Consider the following 21,966-nt stretch of genomic DNA (forward strand, 5'->3'; position numbering starts at 1 on the left):
GGTGAGGGCCGGAGCGTCCCTGTGTGCCAGGGCCCCTGTGCCCTCAGGGGTTCCTGCCCCCTCAGGGGTCCTCAGGGGTCAGACTTTGTCCCGGGGGTCCCTCTGGTCTGTCCCTGGTGGCCCATGTTGTGCTCAGGCAGCCCCTGTGGGGTCTTGTGCCCCACCCTGAGTGTCCCTGTGGCCCAAGGATCCCCATGGGTCCCTGCCCCCCAAGCCCCCATCATCTTCTTCATCCTTTTATTCACTGGTACCTCTGATCCACCTTCCATGCCAAAAGAGCCTAGGTGCACTCCAAAAGCCACTCACTCCATCTCACACCTCTGCCTCCCTGGTTTGCTCAGGATCACATCTAGATTTTTTTTTCCCCCTACACCCCTCAGTGTGCATTTAGGGGTGATCCTTGGCCTTTGCTGAGCCTTTGATGTGTCCCTCAACTCAGGTGTTTGCATTATGGGGCAGAGGAGAGGGAGGCGGTTTAACATGCCCAGTCCTCCTCCCTGTGCCTTTGGTGACACCCCAGACCCTTTGTTGTCCTTTTCGAGGTGTCCCAAGACCTCCTGTGTGCCCCAGACTCCCTCTTTTGCCTCTCAGCACTCTCCAGCCTCAGTGCCATCCAACTGTTCCCTCCCAGACCGCTGTGGGGAATGCCCAGAGTAGGCGAGGGCAACACAGCCCTCAGCTCTGGGAATGCATCCGAATGCCCCACACCATGAATTCATCTCACTCCCATCCAGAGGGAGAGGAACGAGACTTTATTTTGAACTGAGAGTCAATCTGCAATCCAAATCATTCCAACCTAAATCCTATCCAAATCATTCCAACAGTGGAGAGAAGCAAACATCACAACTCATCAGTAAACACCAGAAGCATCCTGATCCCAGGTTTGCAGACACTTCGGCCACAGATTCTCTCCCCAAAATTTAATTTTCATTCCCAATTAACCCCCAGGTGCAAAAATAGAAAAAGACCAAACACAGCCCCACAGCACATCCGGCACCCACCAGTCCTCACACGGATATATGGGAAGCTCTGAGCACTGCCAGGCCCTCCTGGTGCCAGGAAAAGGCTCCCACGGGGAGCTCAGTCAGATTTCTCCTTCTCCTTCATGTGCAGGAAGACAATGCTGAACATGAAGAGGCCGACCATCATGGAGAAGGCACCGGCGTAGTAGGGATATGCCGAGGGGATGAACCGCTCATACTGCGTGTGCTGCAGGGGACGCACAGACACCTGGCAGGGGACAGAGTGGCTCTTGCAGTCCAGCAGCCTGAGGCAGCCTTTCCTCCTGGGAGAAGGTGAGATTAACTCCCCTTTGCTTACCTGTGTGGAGGAGTAGAGGTGGGTGTATCCCAGCCGGTTGTAATCCACTTTGAACTGGAACACGCCATAGACGTCTGGCAGCTTGAACTGCACACTGTATTTGCCACCTGAAAGAGAGACAGGGATGACACTGAGGGGGCAGGAAAAGCTGTGGAAGGTAAGAACACCCCCAGTGTGGGGCCAGGGCAGCAATAGGGACCCCCTGTTCCTCTAGAGGGGAACCTCCTGCTCCTCCCTGATGGGGACCTACCATTCCTCTTGAGGAAGGTGCGCACGAAGGGGTCAATGCGCACAAACTCCAGCTGTATGTCATCCCCATCAAAGGGCACCCACTTGCCGTCAGCGAGTTTCTCAATCACAATGCTGTACTCCTAGGACAAATTAACCAGCCATGCTCAAAAATGAGCCTTGGCCCACTCCGAGCACCAGTGCTCCCCAGTTCCTCTCCCCGGTGGCTGCTGCGTGCCCCCGCCCCGCCAGGCCGGCAGCCTCACCACGAGGTCAGTGACGGTGTAGGCGCTGGGTGGCACCAGCTCATCGACGCGGTGGTGGGACACGGCGCCCACGCGCAGAACCCCCTCCTCCTTGAACACCCAGCGGGACAGGGCCATGGCCAGCTCATAGTTACCTGTCTGGGAGTACCTGCGGAACAGGAGACGCTGAGACAGCCAAGAAAATACCCCATGGCCCAAATCCAAACAGATGTGAAAGCAACACAAATTGAGCTAAGATTAAAGGAAGGAGCTGCTTTCCAAAGCACTTTGTTCTGCAACAGTAAAGGATGTGTCACCCCAATTCAATTCAAGCTTTCTGCTCTTTCCCAACACATAAACGTCTGCAGCCTGTTTCCCAGGACTTTCGTCCTCAAAGCGCTCCCCTAACATTCCTCAGCCAGGGAAGCCAACGTACCTCTTAGAGCCGGGAGTCGCTTTCTGCACGGCAGAATTGAAGAAGGCATCACTGAAGAAGTCAAGGGAGCCACTGAAGATGACACGGGCGTTGTTGCGTGCCTGCAGCCCCGCAATCAGTAGTGTGTTCTTCCCCACTGCGTGCGGGTACTGCAGAGCAACCAGGGGGAACAGGGCTTAGCCCACTTGGGGACGCACAAAGAAGAGTTTGCTGTGGGATGGGACAGTCTGGCTGTAGTTGCACTGGTTGCAATTAAGGAGTAACCACGAAGCCCAGAAAAAGTAGGGACAGGATTGTGATACCACTCCAGCTGGGATGGAACGGGAGAGATGCTTTGATCTAGGCTGACTTCTCCTCCAGAGCATGGAGGACACATGTCCCTCACACTGAACACCTCCCCACCAGCAGAAAGCAGAGAAGAAAGCAACATTGGGAAGCAGCCAACAGCTCAACCCTTTCAAAGTCAATCAGGAGATGAAAAACTAAAGGATTTTCCCAAGCAGCTGAAGTTAGAAGGACTGAATTTCAGAAGCACAGCTCAAAACAGGAGAGACAGGAAAGGAGCATACCTGAGTGATGGGCTTATCTGGGAAGAAGGAGTAGGAAGTGGAAGAGCCAGTCAGGATATCCAGCACCAGAGGGTTGTCGGGATCAGCCACCATCCTTGCAGGGAAAGCCATGGTGAGCAGCATGAACACCCCAGGGTCCCCACACCCACGTGTGTCCACCTGCTCAACCCCTTCATGGACCCTCTCACCCTTCTACCTGCTGAGAAACTAAGTATTTCCTTAGGAACCATGCCTAAACTACTTTGGAGGATTTCCTTCTAGTTTTTGTTTGAAATCAAGAGAGATTTATTAAGCTCACATTGAGAGCCCCAGTGGCTGACCCCACGCTCTCCTCAGAGCAACACAACAGGCTTAACTGCTCTTCCTCCACCTCAGCCCCTTCTGCTCACCCAACTCCTCGGAACAGGATGGGGTTCAATGCTGCTTTCCCCACAATGGTGGGGGCCTTCAGCAGATTCTCAGTGTCGGCCACGATGAGCGTGTGCTGGGGAAATGAGAGAGATCCGTGTGAGGTGAGTCGTGGTCTAATGACAAACAACAGCTTCTCAATTAAAAGTTTATTTTAACAGACAATTACAACTGGATTAACAATATAGCTAAATAAAAAAGTAAAATAACAGCATTTTTGTGCTTATGATCAAATCAGGTTAATACTGATCCTCATGGAAATACAAACTTCCACTTGATAGCAACACCTCTACAGGGTTTTATTTCCCTGCATTTAGCAATCTTCATCGTCAAACCAGAAAAACATGCGTGTACATACTGCTTTAACAGTTTACCTTAAACAAAAATTACCAGAATATATTTAGTTCAGACTTTAATTTATGTTTTAATTTTAAAGTGCTGGATTACACCAAGCACACAAAATTGTAGAAGTGTTTGTGTGTTTCTATACCGATCTGAAAATCAGGGGCTGCAACTCTCCCTTCCCATGTCTGAAGCGTTGCACTCAGTGTCTGACACGCTTCACCCTCAGGTGAAATTCCCCTCCAAGCTTCAGAGGGATCCAGAACCAGCATTAATCACAGTTCCACTATCTGCACACAGTGAGTATGTGAAACCAGAGCCTGAAGGATCCTGACAGCAGCAGAACTGAATGCTGCAACATGGATTATTTCCCACTTTCCTGGGAGGAGGGTGGGAGAGAAAGGATAGAGGAATAACGGGAGCACAAGGACAGAGGACTCTGCTTTGCACCCACATGCTCGCTAAAGCAGCCAGGAGCAGGCAAAGCCATTACCTGGCCAGGGTCAGAGATGTCATAGTTGTGGTGGTCGATGACCGCTGTCCTCTCCTCATCAAACTCGATCCCACACTCGCTGCCCAGCTCTCGCAGGGGGTCACCTGCAGGGACACAATGGATTCTCTGTCACAAGACACAGAAACTCAACAGTAAATTCAGCTGAGAGTTGTGTGTTCCATGCTCTATGAGCCAAATCCCAGGGAGAAACATGATGTTCCCAACTAAATTCCCACTCAACACGTTACTAAAAGCATGAATCACCTGTTTCCTCCAAGAGCAAATCCAGAGATGCACAAGGAGCAGCTGTACTTGCTGCAGTGAATAAATTCTCTGGAGGAACATCTGCACTCACCAATGTCTGAGCTGGCGGCAACAAGGACGCTGCCGCCACCGTCGATGAACGCGGTGATGGTCTCCACATTGATGTTCCCACCAAAATCTGAAAGCAAACACCAAGAATTCATGGCTAGAGCTCAGAAATAACCCCCCGGCAGAATTAAACAAGGGTAAATCACCAAATCAATGGAAGAACCACCAATAAATGCTGGGATGGAACTGCAGTTTACTACTGAGTACATCCAAAGCACAGGACTTCACTAAAATTCACAAAACCACTGAAATCCAAAAATGCCATCAAGCTTCAGTGCGTTCCCCCTCCGCATTTACCTTCTATGGATGGAGAGAAGATGATGAGGTTGTCATACAGGAATTCCCCATATTTTATAAGAGACAGGCCAGCGTCATCAGCTGTCCGGAAGGTGAGGTCAAAGCCCCTGTCTGCAGCCAGGAGACAAAAGCGACAACTTCTGCATGCCATGAAACCACACATGGAGCAGCTAAACAGCAGCAGGATCCAGAAGTTTATTTCCCCAGTGAAGAAGGATTTTGGAAAAACTGGCTTAAGGGCTTTTTAAGAGCAGCACCCGAGCATTCCCACATAAACCGAAGGGGTACATTCCCTGAAGAGCCCTGATGTCAAAGGATTCCTGCCTATCACCCACCAAACAGGAACTGATGCTGCAGAGGGCCTAAACATAGGCAGAGCTGGGAAAACAACCCCCATCTCCTGCCTCATTCTGGCCAGAAGATCCCAAACAGCTTCCCCCCACCCTCCAGGGAACCCTAATCTCCTCCCCCAGACTGGCACAGGGTTCTCAGTCTATTCCCTCTGCTTGGCCAGGGGAGCCGCAACACCTCCCCCTACACCAGGGAACCAAAATCTCCTCCTTTGGCTTGGGGTCTCCTCATTCTGCCTGACCAGGGAACTCCAAGAGCAACCCCCTCACAATCTCCTCCTTCAGCTTGACATGGGGACCCAAATCTTCTTCATGCTGACTAGGGGAACCCAAATAACCCCCTCTCCCCGGCAACACCAACCTCCTTTTCTGCCTGACCAGGGCACTCCCGATCTCCTCCCCCATTCTAACATGGGGAACCCAATCTCCTCCCTCATCCAGGTACAGAGTCCCCAGACTGACCAGAAGACCACAAACCCTCCCTTCTCCCCCAGGGGACCCCGATCTGCTCCCTCAGCTGACAGCCTCCTCCTCTACTCTGACATTGGAACTCCAAACACCCCCGTTTTCCGCCTCCAATTTCCTTCCTTCACCTGGTGCAGGATCCCAAATATCCTCTCTCATCCTGAACAGGGTACCCCAATCACCCCCCTCTCCCCTAGGGGACCCTCATGTCTCCCCGATCCTGGCGAGAGGAGTCCAAACACACCCTCTTCCAGCAAGACCCCTGGCACCGCCCTCAGCCCAGCCAGGGGACTCCAAGCTCCTCCCTCGGCCTGACTCGAAGACCCCCAAACATCCCCTTTTCCCTCAGGTAACCCCAACCTCCTCCCTCATTCTGACCCCGGGTCCCCAACCCGGCTCCCTCCGCCCCATCCAAGCCCTCCAGGGGTCCCGCCGCGGTCCGCTCTGTACCCGCTAGACTGCGGAAGAACATTGAGTGCGTATCTCGCAGGTTCCCGTTCTCCAGCAGCACCAGCGTGCGGGCCCCCCCCCTCAGCGCCCGCCGCCGGCGCCGCCAGCACAGCCAGCAGGCCGCACACCGCCACAGTGAACGCCGCCATCTTAGTCCCACTCGCCGAAGCACCTCAGAGGCGGGCAACCTTCAGCCAATCAGCGCCAGAACCGAGCAGGCTCCAGCCAATCAGCGACAGACACCTCCGCGACGCCGGGACGCAGCGCAAGCGCCGTGGCGCCCTATCACGGCCTCTGTCGCGACAGCGCTACCGCGACTCAGCGCGGCCGCCGTGCACAAGGGAGGGCCCATCGCCGTCCCCTCCCTCCTGCGCGGCGACAGCAGCCACGGGGGCCCGGCTGCCCGCTTCCGCCGTGGGTCAGGAACGGTGGGCGCGGGAGCTGGCATTGCCCCTCCCGCGCTTGGTGTGGGCGCTGGGAGCCAAGGGCAGGGACTGCAGGCGGAACGGCCGGGCTTGGGGCACGGTGCCGGCCCAGCCTGCGGCCCCCTCGGAGCTTTCGGGAGCTGCAAGAGGAGAGGAACGGGTTGTGGTGGGTGAGTGCAGGACCCCAAAATGCGGCTGTATCCTGCGAGAAACCCATGAGAGGTCAAGAGGTTGAGGCAGAATTGCTGGTGGGTGCGTCGCCATATGATTTCTCAAGGAAATGGAGGAAAATGAAGAGTGCCGGCGATATCTGGGAAAAGGGGATTACCTTGGTCTAGGTGAAGGATCTGGCTGGCTCGCCGGGATCAGAAGTAGTTACCGGCGGTGGTCTTGCTGGCGCTGGTGTCGCTATCGCTCCTGTCCAGTACCAGCCTGTAGTGGTCTTCCTCGAGCTGCAGGTGGCAAACGCTGTCAGCAGCGCCAGCAATAAGGCAAAATTGGTAAAATGGGCTAGAAATGGAGGATAATGGGCCTTACTGCTGGCTCCCTGCTCTCATTCGAGGAGCTTGTCTGGCCAGGTTGGGGCTGTGGCAGGGCTGGAACCACTGTGGGAAGAAATGTTAAGGGTAGTTGTGTGTAGAACAATCACCACTCTCCTTGACTGCACTCCCTGATCCCAACACTGTTCAGAAATTCCCGTGGGATCCGCACCACGTGCCACCTTTGTTATTCAAACTTCCCAGGCAAACTTTACGTGGAAGATGTGAGCACATGCAGCCCAAGCATGACCTGCCAAGCATGGCAGAGCTGCATGCCTGCATCACCTTCCTGTCCCCCACAGCACCCTCCTCTCCCCTGGGCACTGTCCCCTAACCTGCAGGCAGGTGGGTTTTTTGAATCACAGACTCTGGAACTTTCCAGCAGCCGCTCTCCTCATCCCAGATGGATTCCTGCCTGACCCTCTCTAGGTTGCTGTAGTTGCAGTCGTGCCGGACGAGGGACTGCACCTGATCCAGCAGCTGCTGGCAAGAGCATCAGGATGGTGTTTAGGTAATCCATCTTTTCCAGCCCAAACTGCAACTGCAGGTCTTTGAGCTCGGTCTCAGCAGCCCGGAGCTGGACACAAAACATCAGGATTATAAGGCAGAGAGACCAGTGGATACTATGAGTACAGAAATTTGCCTGGCAGAGAAAGACACTCAGGAAAGCTTCAATATTTGGAAAAATTTCTAATTTAGATACAGATTGGGATGAAATTTGTGTAGAGAGATTATTCCTTGTCTGTTTTAAATAATGTTTTATCATGTTTCTCCATAGTGATGATTTTGTAATGAACCTGAACCTTACTGGCGTATTCTTGGAACTCTTGGAAGTTCCTAACTTCGGTTAAAAAGGTGTGATATTTCTTTGATATCCTAAATACCCAAATTAAGCAAGTCCTTTGTATGCAGAACTAGGACTGTACACACAAATGTCAATGTTTTTGCAGACCCTCTGATTCTGCCACAAAATATCAGAGCAAAACTGATTTTCAAATGTTTTGAAAATGTAGATTTTAAATGTAAAATTTAAGAGCATTACTTGTATGTTTCATTTCTTGCGCCAGAAAGTGTGCTCAGAAGTGGCAGGAGCTGCAGCAGATCCGTAGGTCAGCAGAGGGAGTTGTATCCCCTCCCATCCCAACACATCCTCCTCCTGCTAAGTGTCACACACCGAGCCTTTAAAACTGGTGGCGTTTGGGCTTGAAAAGCTTAATCCCCCAGCTGAGGGATGTTGCATCTGGGATTTCATAAAAGCTCACACAAACAGTGTAGTGTATGAAATACTGACACAGCCAGAGTCATTCCCTAAACCTACTGCCCTAAGCCCTGTAACATATAAAATGGGGATGTGGAGGAAGGAACTGCTCCCTCACTTTTTCCTGTGCCTTCTCCAGCATCTTGCTGTTGGCTCAGACCTTCTCCTGGATGGAGTCATAGACATGGAGGAGAGCCTACTCACTGCTGTCCTCATTGGATTCCTACAGTGCAGCCACCAGCTGCAGCCTCCGCTCGTCTGCACATTTCTTCCGACGTTTGTGCTTTTTCTTCAGGTCCTTGTTCTGAGCCTGTTCCCCCTGACCACCTGCTGCTCCAGCATCTGCAGCCTGGAGAAGGGGAACACTGAGCTCAGTGGTACTAAGAACCAGCTTCACAAGTGTGGAGGATGCATGTTCTTCCACGGGTGACATTTGGGGAGATACAGAAAACTGGGAATTATGATAAAATTTTCTGCCCTGAGTAATTGTGGTAGATTCTGCTTGCTGTTAACAGTTTCTATCATTAAAAGAATCCCAGAATGGTTTGGGTTGGGATGGACCTTAGGGCCATCTCATCCCACCCCCTGCCATGGGCAGGGACACTTTCCACTCTCCCAGGTTGCTCCAACACTGTCCAGCCTGGCCTTGGACACTTCCAGGGATCACGGGGCAGACACAGTTTCTATGGGCAAAATCCTCCACAAAGGCAAAGCATGTGTTACTCTAAGCACCTAAGTCAACAAGGATGTCCAGAAATCCATACCTATGCTCACAAAATTCTCTTTAAACCCCTTGTTTTGTGTAATTTATATTTAAATTCTTATTGAAATAAACATTGAATATATTACTATTTTTTTTTTCAAAGATGCACAAAAGGTGCCAAAATTACACAGAGAATTATTTTAAATAGAGGATGTGGGAGTGTTAGAGCTGAAAGCCACAGCATGGCTTCCATTTTGGGGCAGTATCAGCCATAGTTGATGGTTTGTGTGACCTCAGCATTGTTAATGGAGCAGCACAGGCCTGTGTTTGAAATCATGCTCTGATATGGAAATAAAGCCATTCTTTTGTCTGCACAGGATCCGGAGCAGAGCAGATAGCTCAGGTTGGCCAGCACTAGCTCAAGTTGGCTGATAACCCCTTCACTGTTAACAGCCTCTTAATTATCTCTAAACCCTCTGAAATGGCTCATTCTCCTCCAGAACTGACCTGCTATTCTGCTGCAATGCACCTGCCAGGCAACCTTCCCTTTCCTTTGCTTAATACACAACTGGATCCAAGGATTCAATCCTTGCTCTGCTGAGCTGCCCCAATGTGTACCGCTTGAGCAGGCGGCTTTGAAATCCCCACACATGTGGAACCAAACCCTTCTGCCCAATCTGGACAGAACCCACATTTAACAATGTGATTAGAAGGGCATTTTCCCTTGTTTGCCACAAAATAGGTTTCAGTCTTGCAATAGGACTAGTCCTGCAATAGGACCACTAACATTCGATATCAAATCCAAATGAAGGGTTTCTTTGGAGAGTTCTCCATTAACAGACAGAATTGCCCATAACTTACAGACACTGCTGTTCTGCATTTCATAGCAGCTCCTTGATCCAGGAGAGATCCAACAGAGTGAGCACATGCCACAGGAAATCTGAAAGACTGGTTAAAACCCACAGAACTGTTTAGAATCAGACTCTGTCACAGCCTATCTTGGGTTGAGCTTTCCTAATTGTAGTATAGTTCCGCACAATCAAGTAAGTGAAAAATCAGCAGAATTTGCTTAAATTGTGTTTTCTGGAGCAGCCCAGGCCACCATGCTGCTTCAGTCTGTGCTGGTGTACTCTGGCAGAAGGAATTCTCTCAGGACAGCTCTCACACAGAGAAAACCTTGAGCCTGGTTGATTTTGAGATGTGCTAAGCATGAGTCTTGAGCCTGCATTCCTCATATCCTAGCCATGTCCTCCAGGCCCTGGCAGTGCCCCTGAAATGGGATTATTCGGAAACTTTGCTGTTAGTTCTGGATGATGTGCTGCAAACACAGTGAGATGCACAAGTTGGAGGCAAAAGTGGCCTCAGTGATGGAAAGAGTCCATCCATGAGCCACAGGACAGCTGCTGCCTTACCTGTAGGGACATGAGAGGGCTCCAAGTGCCCTTCAAGGACCTCTTTCACGAGGAAAAGGAGGCATCTCCATAACCTGTGTGGGCACTTAAAGCTCCCCTGCCTGCAACTCCAGGCAGCATTTGTTACCAGGAACACACACTTTTTGGCATCCACATTTGCTGAATTGAACATCTCCATTTTTCTGTCATAATTCTGGTGCTTGGCCTCACTGAGTGCTGCAGGGAACAGCTCTTCATCCACTCCAACAGGGCAAAGTTAGTTTTGGGGCAAAAACAGCCTGGAGGAGAGAAGGCTCCAGGCAGACCTTAGAGCTTGTCCCGGTGCCTAAAAGGGCTCCAAGAAAGCTGGAGAGGGACTTTGGACAAAAGGCTGGAGTGCCAAGACAAGGGGGAATGGCTTCCCACTGCCAGAGGACAGGGTCAGGTGGGATACTGGGAAGAAATCCTTCCCTGTGAGGGTGGGCAGGCCCTGGCACAGGGTGCCCAGAGAAGCTGTGGCTGCCCCTGCATCCCTGGAAGTGTCCAAGGGCAGGCTGGATGGGGCTTGGAGCACCCTGGGACAGTGGAAGGTGTCCCTGCCCACAGCAGGGGGTGGAATGGGATGAGCATTAAGGTCCATCCCACTCAAACCAGTCCAAAATTTTAACTCACATGTGCCTGGTTTGGGGTTGCACTGACAGCTGGAGCTCAGCAGCTGTGGTGTCATGGCAGAAGGCACCTGCTGCTGCCTGTGGATGCTGCCCAGGGGACAGCTGGCACAAGCAGGAATGTCACTGACCTGGCAAGCAGCAGCTGCTGGTCTGTGGGCAGGCAAACCTCCAGGGCAGTGACGGCTCCTGCACTGCCCCTGCTCAGCCCACCACTGTCTGTGATGGTCCCAGGTGCTGCTGGGTCCTGGAGAAAGGAGGAAAACAAAGGCTGTAGCTCTTGAGAGACGCAGTGAGAGTCCTGGGGGAGATGAAGCACAATGTTACCCACTCAGGTTTGTTCATCCCGAGGGGACAAGGAGCCTGGAGGGTACCTGGGCTGATGTTGGCTCTTCATGTGCTGCAGCAACAGCGTCTTCATATGAAGGTGTGTGGTCAGAGGTCCTTCTAGTCCTTATGTCACCTGAAAATAGGAAATTCCCACAATGTTGGTACTGAGCTGTGCAAAACTATGCAAAACTAGACATAAATCTGTGAAACTGTCTCCCGAAGCCTTTACCCAAAGCTAGGAATGACGTGCCTGAAGGGAAAAGGGCTGTCATTCACCTACTTCTACTGGTAAGTAAAAAGCATGAAAAACGGAGAGGGTGCATCAGGTAAGGTTTGTAGATTGTACAGGGCTGGGATAGCCTGGCTCCAAAAATAATCAATTTCAGAGCCTGGGGTTGCACATGAGGGGAGGAGAGGGGAGGCAAGGTGAGGAATATCTGCCTTGCAGCGAGCAGTGGTGTGGATAATCCACTGGGAGAGCAAGTGCTGCAGCACATTTGCATTCAGAGGAAGAGACTGCAGCAGCCACCCCGGCCTCAGGAATGAGAGTCCAGTGGGATGGGGACAGAGCAGTGACCTCTGCTCCAGAGACACATTGCCCTCAGTCAGGGGGAACTCTGCTACGTGAGCAAAAAGCAGGCATTTCATTAAAAATTGAGGTTTTTCATTACCTCAGGGCTCACAGGATTGGGTCAGGGTCAAGCTGGTCCCAACAGGGAAAGAAGTCAGGGAAACAGGGAAACAGACAAAGCTGGGACAGAGTCTTAAATCTGGTCCAGGTGAGGCAGAAACCCTGCTCCTGCTGTAGATAAGGGTGGGCTGAGAGCACAGACTGCTGCAGCCAGGCAGCACTTGCTGCAGTGGCAGCACTTGCTGCCTTTTAAAGGCTGCAGTGGCTGTCACAGATCTGAGTGCAAAAACAGTCCCTGCTCCTGAGGGAGCCTGGACTTGGCTGCACAGCCTCTACCTGCCTCCTCCACACCTGCTTCCTTCCTGAGGAGGCCCTGGAGAACAGACATCTTGAGATCAAAGTCATCCCTCAGGCTGCTGATGTCCTTCTCCAGGCATGCACTGGACACCTGCTCGGCTTGGTAGCTGGCCTGGAGCTGGGCCAGCCTCTCCTGGTGCTCCTGCAAGGCACAGCAACAGTCCTGTGACTGTACCCGAAGTCACATCCAGGTGCATTCCAGGTCACATCTTATGCTTTTCCCAATACAACTTCACCATCAGTATTCAGTGACTTTTTCTGTGACTTAAGTTTACACAGTAGTGATTGCTGTTGACGAAAGTGACTGTTCAGACCTAAAAATGGCTGCCTTTAGTGGTTGTGGTGCACTGGAATGAACTTTCTAAAGAGCAAGAGGAGAGTTTTGTTTCCCTCTGGCTCCTCGTTCTTCCTCCTGGCTTGGTATTCCTCTTTTTCCTCATCTTTGTACTGTTCCCAACACCTTTGACTACTGCTTTCCTCAACTCTATTCCTCCCTTTTCTGACAATTTCACATGTACTTCCTCTAAAACTTCTTCTGGAAATCCATTCCAATCCATGCCCAGAGAGGTGGGAACAAGAGGTGGGTTGTAATAAGGCACATGGCCTTCATAACACATGGTCTTTTCATAGGAGAAGTCCAAGGATTACAAAATAGAAATAGAAAAAGAGAAGTGTTCTGGAAAGGCTGAACCATATTTGTAATGATTACTATGAAAAAGCTTTAGTCAAAGCCACTCTGGGATATCTCTTCCCAACTTACTTCTCTGATGAGCTGCTTCTCTGCTTCCAGACCCACCAGGGCTTTGAAGCAGGGAGCTGGATTTGCTCCCAGGTGAGCAGCCTCAGCAGGTAGAAGCCCTACAAAGCAAAGCAGAAATAAAAATCACTCAGAGTCACTGGGTGGGATTGTCTGCAGAATTCCTGGAAAGGGAACAAAGAAGCTGGGTGTCAGAAAAGAACATGGCAAACCTTCAAACCGTGCTTGCTGCCAAAACGCTGCTGGCCTGGGGCTCCACAGGTGTGAGGAGAAAGAGAGAGAGGTTCCAGCTTCAGGGGAAATATAGAAGTGAATGTAATTATATGGTATTGATAAATACAAGTAGCTCTTTCAAAGAAAAACAGGATACTTGTTTCCAGGGCTATGCTACAGATTTGGGAGGTAGCATAGCATAAAAGACACTGGGAAGATGAATAATGGAAATTATCTTCTTTGTTAACAGCTCTTTTTGAAAGGGGGAAGAAAGGGGGAAAAAGTCATCCTACAGCCTTATTCCCATGCTGAAAGTTGCCCTTCTTTAGGGGCTAATTCTCCAAAGGTGATCAGCTCCCTAAAGACTGCTCTTCCCCATTTGCTCCTACATTTCCCATTCCTGCTCCAGAGGACAGAGCAAGTGTGCTGAGGCTGGGCTGAGCTCTCAAGCACTGTCATAAGGAGGGCAAAACTTCTCTTGTAGTGTCAAAAATTCACATTGTAGGGGAATAGGGGCTGAATGCTTACTTTAAAAACATACATATATATATTTAATATAGAATTTTACTGTATTGTTTCTTTTGCAGTTCATTTTTGTTCTTCCAGCTGAAACCTCTCTCTTTTGACCAAACTGACCAAATTCTAGCCCACAATCATCAAAAATAAACAAGGACTTGAATCATGTCAGCCTTTTCTAACAGAATTTGTCACTATTGAAAGCACTGGATTATTGAGATGGTCTTTGCCAGTGGAATAAGGTCAATTTGGCAGCAGTGATAGAAAAGTCTGTAACCAAAATGGAGAACTCTTCCTCCCATAGGTAGGGGAAAAGCTGAGGTAAAATTTAAATAACATTTTATGTGTAAAACCCCCTTTTTGGACACCTCTGCAGCCAGTAAAGGCTCTCCTACCTGACAAGTCCCTTGCGCCGATCTGTTCAGCCAGAATGGCCTTCAGCTTCTTAATCTCCTCCTGGTACTCCCTGAGCAGGACATCCTTGGGGTCCTTGTTGATGCAGGGCTTGTTCCTGATGTTCCTGGCTCGATTTGCATAGCAGAAGGTGCTGAGACTTTCCTCATAGCTGTCATTAGCCAGAGACATGCACATCACCATCAGGGTCCTGGTGTTCCCCCAGAGAATCCTGGAGCAGCCTGGTCAGCTTGGAGTCTCGGTAGGGAATGTGTCTGCACCTGCCACCCACCAGGGCTGAGATGACACTGCCCAGGGCAGATGGGGAAAGGTTGATTTTGTGGCCTCTTTCAGCCGTTCCCTTGTGGCACCAGTCCTTGACTGCCTCTCACTTCCTGCTGGATCCACCAAGTTGAGTTTAGCAGCCCTAAGGTGGTCTTGCCCTCGCTTATCTGCAGAAAGACAATTCCCAAATAGCTCTTAAAAGGAAGCATCTCAATAGTCAAGAACCAGGACACTCTCAGCACTCCTCTTCCAGCCCTGTTCTTAGTCTGCTTTGGGCCCTGACTCCCTGAAGTAAGTAAATATCTACTTAAACTTAACACTGCATGTTTTAATGCTTCCTCAACAGGATCCACAGTAAAAATTCATGCCTGTTCTTACTCACCCAGTGAGTTCTGAACACACACACACACACACAATCCCCTCCACATTTTTCAACAGTATTTACAATTTCAGTCAAAGACTTCTGCAAGTAACATGATCAGACCATGAGTTTATACAACCTTTTTCCTCCTCAGTTTGTTTCATGAGAGGAAATTTAGATGAGATATTCAGAAATTCTTCCCTGTGAGGGTGGAGAGGCCCTGGCCCAGAGAAGCTGTGGCTTCCCCATCCCTGGAAGTGTCCAAGGCCAGGCTGGACAGAACTTGGAGCAACCTGGGAGAGGGAAAGGTGTCCCTGCCCATGGCCCAAAGGCATTAGATGAGGAGATGGATCCTGGTGAGCAGTCAAACCCACAGAACTGGTGCCATTCCCATCACTTTAAGGCAGGAGCAGATTGAGCTGAGGCTGCCCAGCTGCCTGGACACACACCCTACACATGGAATACCTGCTTCCTGGTCTGCATTTGAGGTTGGAATAGTGTGATGGCACTGGGTCCCTGTGATGAAGACAGAGTGCATCTGGTTCCTTTAGGAGCCTCACACTTCCATTGGCTCCTTACCTTTCCCAGTCTCATACAGAGCAAAGAGCTGGACACACATTCCTGGAACTGCTGTCCTAAGTGCTGGACCACACTCTTGGGTGCCCACATCCCAAATATTCAATAATATTGCAACTCAAATTCAAGGGAAGAGCTCCTTTAGCCCTACAAGCACAGAAAGCATTGAGATTTTAACTGAATCCACCCTTATCAAGGCAGCCTTCCACAAATCCTGGCCTTGAAAGGAGTCAGAGTTCTGTTTCACAGCTCTGGACAATACCTAAACATGAGCAATGAACAATCTGATGCATGAGGGAAAGTTGAAAGTTCACAGGTAAACACCAAAACCTCTAAAATCTGTTGTCCCAGGATATTTCTGTTACAACAACAGATTGGTAACTGTGGAGTTTAATGTTTGTTGCTGAGCAAACTTGTTTCCCTCCAGCTCATTCTCATGTGTCAAGACTTGGGAGAACAGGGTAAAAACACATGGGGCACCCTCTCCTTATCCTTTCTGAGTGCTGAGTTAAGTGGGCAGTCACAAAAAGTAGGTTTTCTAACCCTTTCCCTTCTTCCCTTGGTTCATGTAAACACTGCCAAGCAATCAAAAAGCTGGTTTGGTTCCTGGCAGTCCTTTTACCCACTGAGGCTGTTTGTTTCCAGCTCAGAGCTCATGGTTTAGTTCCTGTGGTGTGAGAAGGTCCCCAGACTCTTACTAAAATGTCTGCAGCAGCCTAAAGATCTTCTCTGTCTAATCCCCTGTCAGCCCATTGGCCTGGGCTGATGGCAGAAACACACAACATAAAGGAATAAAACATCTGCTAATGTAAATAAAAATACTGTAAAAATAAATAAGTATAAAAAAAATTAAAGGTGCAAAAATCTAAGTAAAAGTACTAATGGGAACTTGCATGTTTCAAACATCTGCAGCCAAGAGTTCTATATTTTTCATAATCCCTAAATGTGCTACTTTAAAAAAATTAATTTTATTCCCTTTAAAATATCAACCCCCTGTAAATTACTATTTAATACAAGCTCACCCAGAAAAGAAGTTTGAACCCTTTATGAAGCCTAAAGATGACAACAGAAATACCAAATTCCTCAACTATTTCAGCCAATGCTCACCACAGCAGAACCATCTGGTTTATGGGGATTGGCCAGAGCCCTCAACTTTCTCCTCAATTATTCCATCTGTTTTTAACTGCCAAAGCTGCAGGTTCCCCACCTGGCATCCCGTTCCATGTCATGTTTTCAAAGCTTTAAATCAGAGAAGTTCAGGCTAGATTGAAGGCCCTGCATCAATCTTGAGCACAGAAGAGGAGTGCAGATACTTCCTCCCTGCTGGGATAAAGCTGGGATTTTACAGACCCACACAACGCATCCAATGTCAGTACTAATTGAGAAACTCCCCAAATCCCTCACTTACTGAGTGGAAAATGAGGTACTGTCATCAACATCCGAAACCACAATTTTGGAAGACACTGTGTAACATTGCCCATGACTGAAACAGCTGAAGAAAATGAAGCCAAGCTGTTCCCAGCCAGGGTCAAAGACAAGGCAGAGATTAATTCCTTTCTGCTCCCAGAAAAACCCTCTTGAGGTCCCTGTTCAAACCCAGAGAGGCAGCTCTTCCAACTAAAGAAATGCCAGTAAGATACTCATAAAAGGAAAATTAGTCACTAAAACTTTATTATTAAAAGATCCTTTAATTCCATCTTTAAAAAATATGCCCTGTGATTAAGCTTAGTGAAGGAATTGTCAGGTGATATGACCTGAATGGTTTCATTTGGGAGGGACCCTAAGACTCATCTCATTCCCACCCCCTGCCACGGCAGGGACACCTTCCACTGTCCCAGGCTGCTCCAAGCCCCATCCAACCTGGCCTTGGACACTTCCAGGGGCAGCCACAGCTTCTCTGGGCACCCTGTGCCAGGGCCTCACCACCCTCACAGGGATGAGGATTTTTCTCCTGGACCTACAGACATGTGGGATCTAAGGGTAGCCGTGGGATGATGAGTGAGCACACAGATCCTGTGCCCTGCTAGGCCCAGGCACAAGGCAGGGCACCCAGGTACCCACGGTGCAGATTTCCATCCTGACAGTGAAGATGGAGTGGGAGGCGCCCTTGTTGATGAGGGAGAAGGCCACAGCTCTGCTCCTGCAGCCCGTGTCCATGGGCTCACAGTGGGCCAGGCTGTGCACGGCATGCAGAGACAGCCCCTTCACCTACACCCTCTGCTTCGGGTGCTCCTTCAGCTGCCAGCAGGACAATGCAAGCCAGGTCAGAAAGGAGGCACTGAAATCATGGAAAATTACACTGGGAACGGCCCAGAAGCTTGAGGGCTACGTGGAATTAAACTACAGTATGAGAAAAACACAGCTGACTGCCACCAAAAAGACTTATTTCTGAAGAAGGAATAAAACCACAGAAAAAGAGGGCTCAAAGAATTCAAGTTAAAAGTTGCTGATTGATTCAGACATCCCCCCGGCCATAAGGAACACAGCTTCTATCCACCCTCTACCTTCTTTATTATTAAGCTGCATATTTTAAACAAGAATCAAAATACATCTCAGCTATTATGGCAAAGGCTTTTAGATCTCCTCACTCATAGGAAGCATTTTTAAATATCAAAGCACAGATACAATATTCCCAGATATTGCTTCCAGTGCTTTGCTGAACTCTCTGCTCTGAGTGGGTGGCTTGAGCTCACTGACAACATTCCCAAAGTATCACCTGTCACACTCCGGTGAACTGTCATCATTTTTCTCCAGATTAATTAATTTTAAATGAACAAAAATCCTATTCAGGACCCTAGGTTGAGACAGGACATTAAATACCCAACAGCATCTTCTCAGTAATTATCAGCCACACAGATGAAGTTTCATACAGAATGTTAATAAGCAATGGAAATATCCAAAATTTTGAGTTACCCATCAAACCTACATAAAAAATACAAAATAATCCAGAGATCCCTGCACTCCTACACCAGCCCCCTCCACACTGGAAATTTTAAATGAGCTGAATTAATTTTCCCCAGATCTGTTACACCCCACATCTGCTAAGTTCATCACCAAAACTATCTTTATCATGTCAGCTGGGATATCGAGATATGGTTGTCACGATGAAGCAACAGAGGCCACATTTGGCACTATGACTTCCAAAGAGGAGGCTCAGATACTTCAGTAATCTTCACAAGAAATGATGCAAAATAGTGTTAAAAAAATCCCACAGAACAGAGCAAAAGTGGCTGAAAACTTAACTGGGTAGGATTTATCCTTGTTCCAAAGCCACGATGCCTGGGATGAATCCAGGTACAGTCACAGCCAGTGCTCATACACTGTGACTGGTCTGTGCTACTGAGAACCCCAGGACTGGCCTGGCTCAGTTTGGGGCTTTTGCAGAGTCCCCGAGGAGCACCTGACCAAGGACATGGCTGAGGTGAAAGGCAAAGGAATGAACAAAAACGGGATTCTGGGGGGAATTGAGGAACTCGGAGAAATGCAGTGGGGCAGCCTGGAATTTGTTTCGGTAGGATACACTCCCTGAAGTACTCAGTAGAGGCAGCAACAGGCAGCGTGACAGAGTTACCCTGGAAACTGCTCTGCCCAGCTCCTGCCCTCCCAGTGCAAACTGCATCGCCATGGAAACCCATGTCACCGCCGATGTGGAACAAAGGATAGGAAACTGCAGCAAGAAGTCCGTTCTCCCACTCTCCCTCTGCAGGAGACAGGCAAAGCACACTTGGTGCATGGAACAGAGAGGGGTTTGCCTGCCTTAGAGCCAGAAACCTGTTAGAAATACCTGCCTTGTAAGGCACTTTGGGTCTGTTGCCATCCCAGAGCGTCACAAGGTGCTACTGCCTTGGTTTTATACACCAGGGCAGCCCTGCAAGGAAGTAAATTGGGACCAGAAATTTCTATCTCCCTCCAGGAATATATGCAAAAGGATCTGCAAAGCCACCAAGAGGTAAATTTTATAAAAATCATCCCCCTGATTAGGATTTTGGAAGAGTTTACCCTCCTGTGGTCCTGTCAGCGTCACACGTGCTCCCATGGGGAGTAATATCTGCTGTGTGCCCTCAAAACAGAGCAGCCTTTTTGGTTTAGATAGATAAAGAGATCACATGGCTCCACTAGATCAGATTAAACTTTTATAAGGCCCAGAATCCTCTTGTTTTAAAGACAAGCATGAGATGAAGAGGATGAGGAAGAAATTGCTCCATGAGCACTTTATTCCATCCTTGTCCAGCAAAAGATTTTCACAAAGCTGCTGCTGAGCTACTAGCCAATATTTTGTGGGATATACTGGACATGTCTCCAACTGCATCCTGTTTGTTCCTAAACTTTCACTAATGCCTCAAAAGTCCCTCTTAGCTTCCATATTCCTCATGTAACTTCATACTCTGGCACTTAAGCTTCAGAGACCATTGTTGCAGTTCTGTAAGTCATGGTAACACCCATCTAAGCAAATTAAAGCACTTAATGAAGACCCATTGAGCCTGCCTCACCTCCAGCTTCTGCTTGGTGTCAGCTCCCAGAAGGTCTCATATGTCCTCACTGTAGATCTCCAGTTAGGAGGCTCTCAGCAGGAATTTGGCACTTTCAGCACACTGCACAGCACACAGGATTTGGGATGAGGCTGCACAGCAGAGGTAGCCCGGGGAGCACCTCCTACAGCTGGGTGTTCTCCACCCTTCAGCACCTCATCCAACCTCCCCTGGCAATTCATTCCAGGTGGAACCACTCAACACACACAGTGCAAGGGACTTTTGGTCCTTCCACACCTCAAGCCCACAAGGTCATCTGGAATGGGGGCACAGTTCACCTGATTATGGACAGGCCTTGGCTTAAGGATGGCAACAGTGCACCCCAAACCTGTCCCCATTTATTCACGCTTCATCCCATCAGCACTCACTTCTTGGGATAGGACACCGAAGTCCTTTTAGCAAAAACTTATCAACAAGATGTCTTTCACACCCACTCTCAAAAGATGTGTTCAAATGCCCTGGGAATGATCCCTTTCTGTGAGAAAGGATCTGCAACTCCCTGCATAGTGAATGACTTCCTACTGCCAGTCTGGCCGTGGGCAAAGATGGTGTCATTGTGGCCTTCCATGACACCCTGGAAATGGAGGGAAACCAAAGAAAACAGCCATCATCTCTGCCTAACATCTCTGCCTTTCTGGAAATACATTGTCCAGATTCATTCCCAACCCCTAGAATGTATTTTAAACGAAGAGCTAGAAGTAAACATCAAATGGCTACTTAATCTTCACATACCATCAGAGTATAGCAATTACAAAATTAGCATATAAGTCAGTGTTTCTCTCTGAAAACAGGGAATCTTGAAGCAATGCAGGTTGAAAAGCAGTTGACAACAACACTACTTAGAAAACCATAATATTTTTGCCATAGAGCACAAAAATCTTATGAGATTCAAAGAGACAACTAAAACAATAGTTGGTTGTGGAGTGGCCAAGGGGATGGTCTCAAACTTTGAATAATTTTTGCTTGGCAAGCTGCTCACTGTCACTTGTCCCTATTTCAGAGAAGTGTGGTAGGAAGAAAAAATAACTGTATTTCTTAAGGTTTAAATAAGAAAAAAGAACCTATTATTCTAATATCTACTGTTTCTAGTCCTGCTCGTTCTCATGGCCAGGAACTTCCATCTTAAAACCATCACAAGCCATTTAATCCATGTTACTTCTTCTAACAAAACTTTTTTGGGGTGGGAGGTTGGTCTTTTTATTGCTTAACAGGTTCATTTCTCATCTCAGCTGTTTTCTGTGCTGATCTGTTAACAAGGAAACAAAGGGATCTCCCATCCTTTTGCCAGTCTAAACCAGCCTGAGGTTCCCCATCCTCTCTAAAGTTTCTCACTTGACAGTAAAAATGTCCCTAAAATCATCAGTTTGATACCAGAGAAGCTGTAGCTGCCCCTGGATCCCTGGAAATGTCCAAGGCCAAGCTGGACAGGGCTTGGAGCAGGCTGGAATAGTGGAAGGTGTCCCTGCCCATGGCAGGGAGTGGGATGCGATGAGTCTTAAGGTCCCTTCCCACTCAAACCTGTCTGGGATTCTGTGGTATAAACATCCACCTAAAACAATTAAATGTAACTCTCTCCTTGGTGTTGTACTGGCTGCTAATAAAGTTTTGTTTCTTCCCAATTTCTCAGCCTGTTTCCAGGACACTGTCTGCTCTCCTCTGCTCCCCAGGCTTGTAGCTAAACTTCTTGAAGCAGTGGACAGGGCTTTCTACCCATAAATTATAGACTCCCAAATGGTTTGGTTTGGGAGGGACCTTAAAGCTTATCTCATCGCACCACCCTGCCATGGGCAGGGACATCTTCCAGTATGCGGAAGGTAAGTGGATCCCACTTCACTTAGGGATTACTTGTAAAACTTCTCAGCCCCTGGTCCCAAACTATCAGTTCACAGAATATCCTCAGCTGGAAGGGACCCACAAACATCAGAGTCCAGCTCCTGTCCCTGCACAGACACCCCAGCAATCCCACCCTGTGCCTGAAAGTATTATCTAAATGCTCCTGGAGCTCCTTCTTTCATTGGGCTGCCCAAAACTGCACCCATGCCTGGCTGTGTGAGGCTCC

The 21,966-nt window shown here is 49.1% G+C and overlaps 2 protein-coding genes across 2 annotated transcripts; both read right to left on the reverse strand.

Annotated features, from left to right (window-relative positions):
- Positions 1 to 714: 714 nt before the first annotated feature.
- DDOST (dolichyl-diphosphooligosaccharide--protein glycosyltransferase non-catalytic subunit) lies at positions 715 to 6,124 on the reverse strand. Its single transcript, XM_066334469.1, is given in 12 exon segments — positions 715 to 1,230; positions 1,321 to 1,427; positions 1,571 to 1,691; positions 1,815 to 1,962; positions 2,230 to 2,378; positions 2,799 to 2,892; positions 3,188 to 3,282; positions 4,042 to 4,145; positions 4,397 to 4,483; positions 4,711 to 4,821; positions 5,976 to 6,063; positions 6,065 to 6,124. Coding segments are annotated over 12 exon segments (1,314 nt in total). The 3' UTR covers positions 715 to 1,080.
- A 270-nt stretch (positions 6,125 to 6,394) lies between these two features.
- Positions 6,395 to 20,477, reverse strand: KIF17 (kinesin family member 17). Its single transcript, XM_066334600.1, is given in 17 exon segments — positions 6,395 to 6,540; positions 6,729 to 6,852; positions 6,938 to 7,005; positions 7,275 to 7,425; positions 7,427 to 7,516; positions 8,316 to 8,518; positions 8,521 to 8,546; positions 11,091 to 11,206; positions 11,475 to 11,539; positions 12,272 to 12,419; positions 13,038 to 13,135; positions 14,159 to 14,379; positions 14,381 to 14,492; positions 14,495 to 14,608; positions 17,436 to 17,616; positions 19,869 to 19,978; positions 20,340 to 20,477. Coding segments are annotated over 17 exon segments (2,109 nt in total). The 5' UTR covers positions 20,476 to 20,477.
- Between the last annotated feature and the right edge of the window lie 1,489 nt (positions 20,478 to 21,966).

Source organism: Sylvia atricapilla, chromosome 22 (genome assembly GCF_009819655.1).
Source record: "Sylvia atricapilla isolate bSylAtr1 chromosome 22, bSylAtr1.pri, whole genome shotgun sequence".
NCBI lineage: Eukaryota > Metazoa > Chordata > Aves > Passeriformes > Sylviidae > Sylvia > Sylvia atricapilla.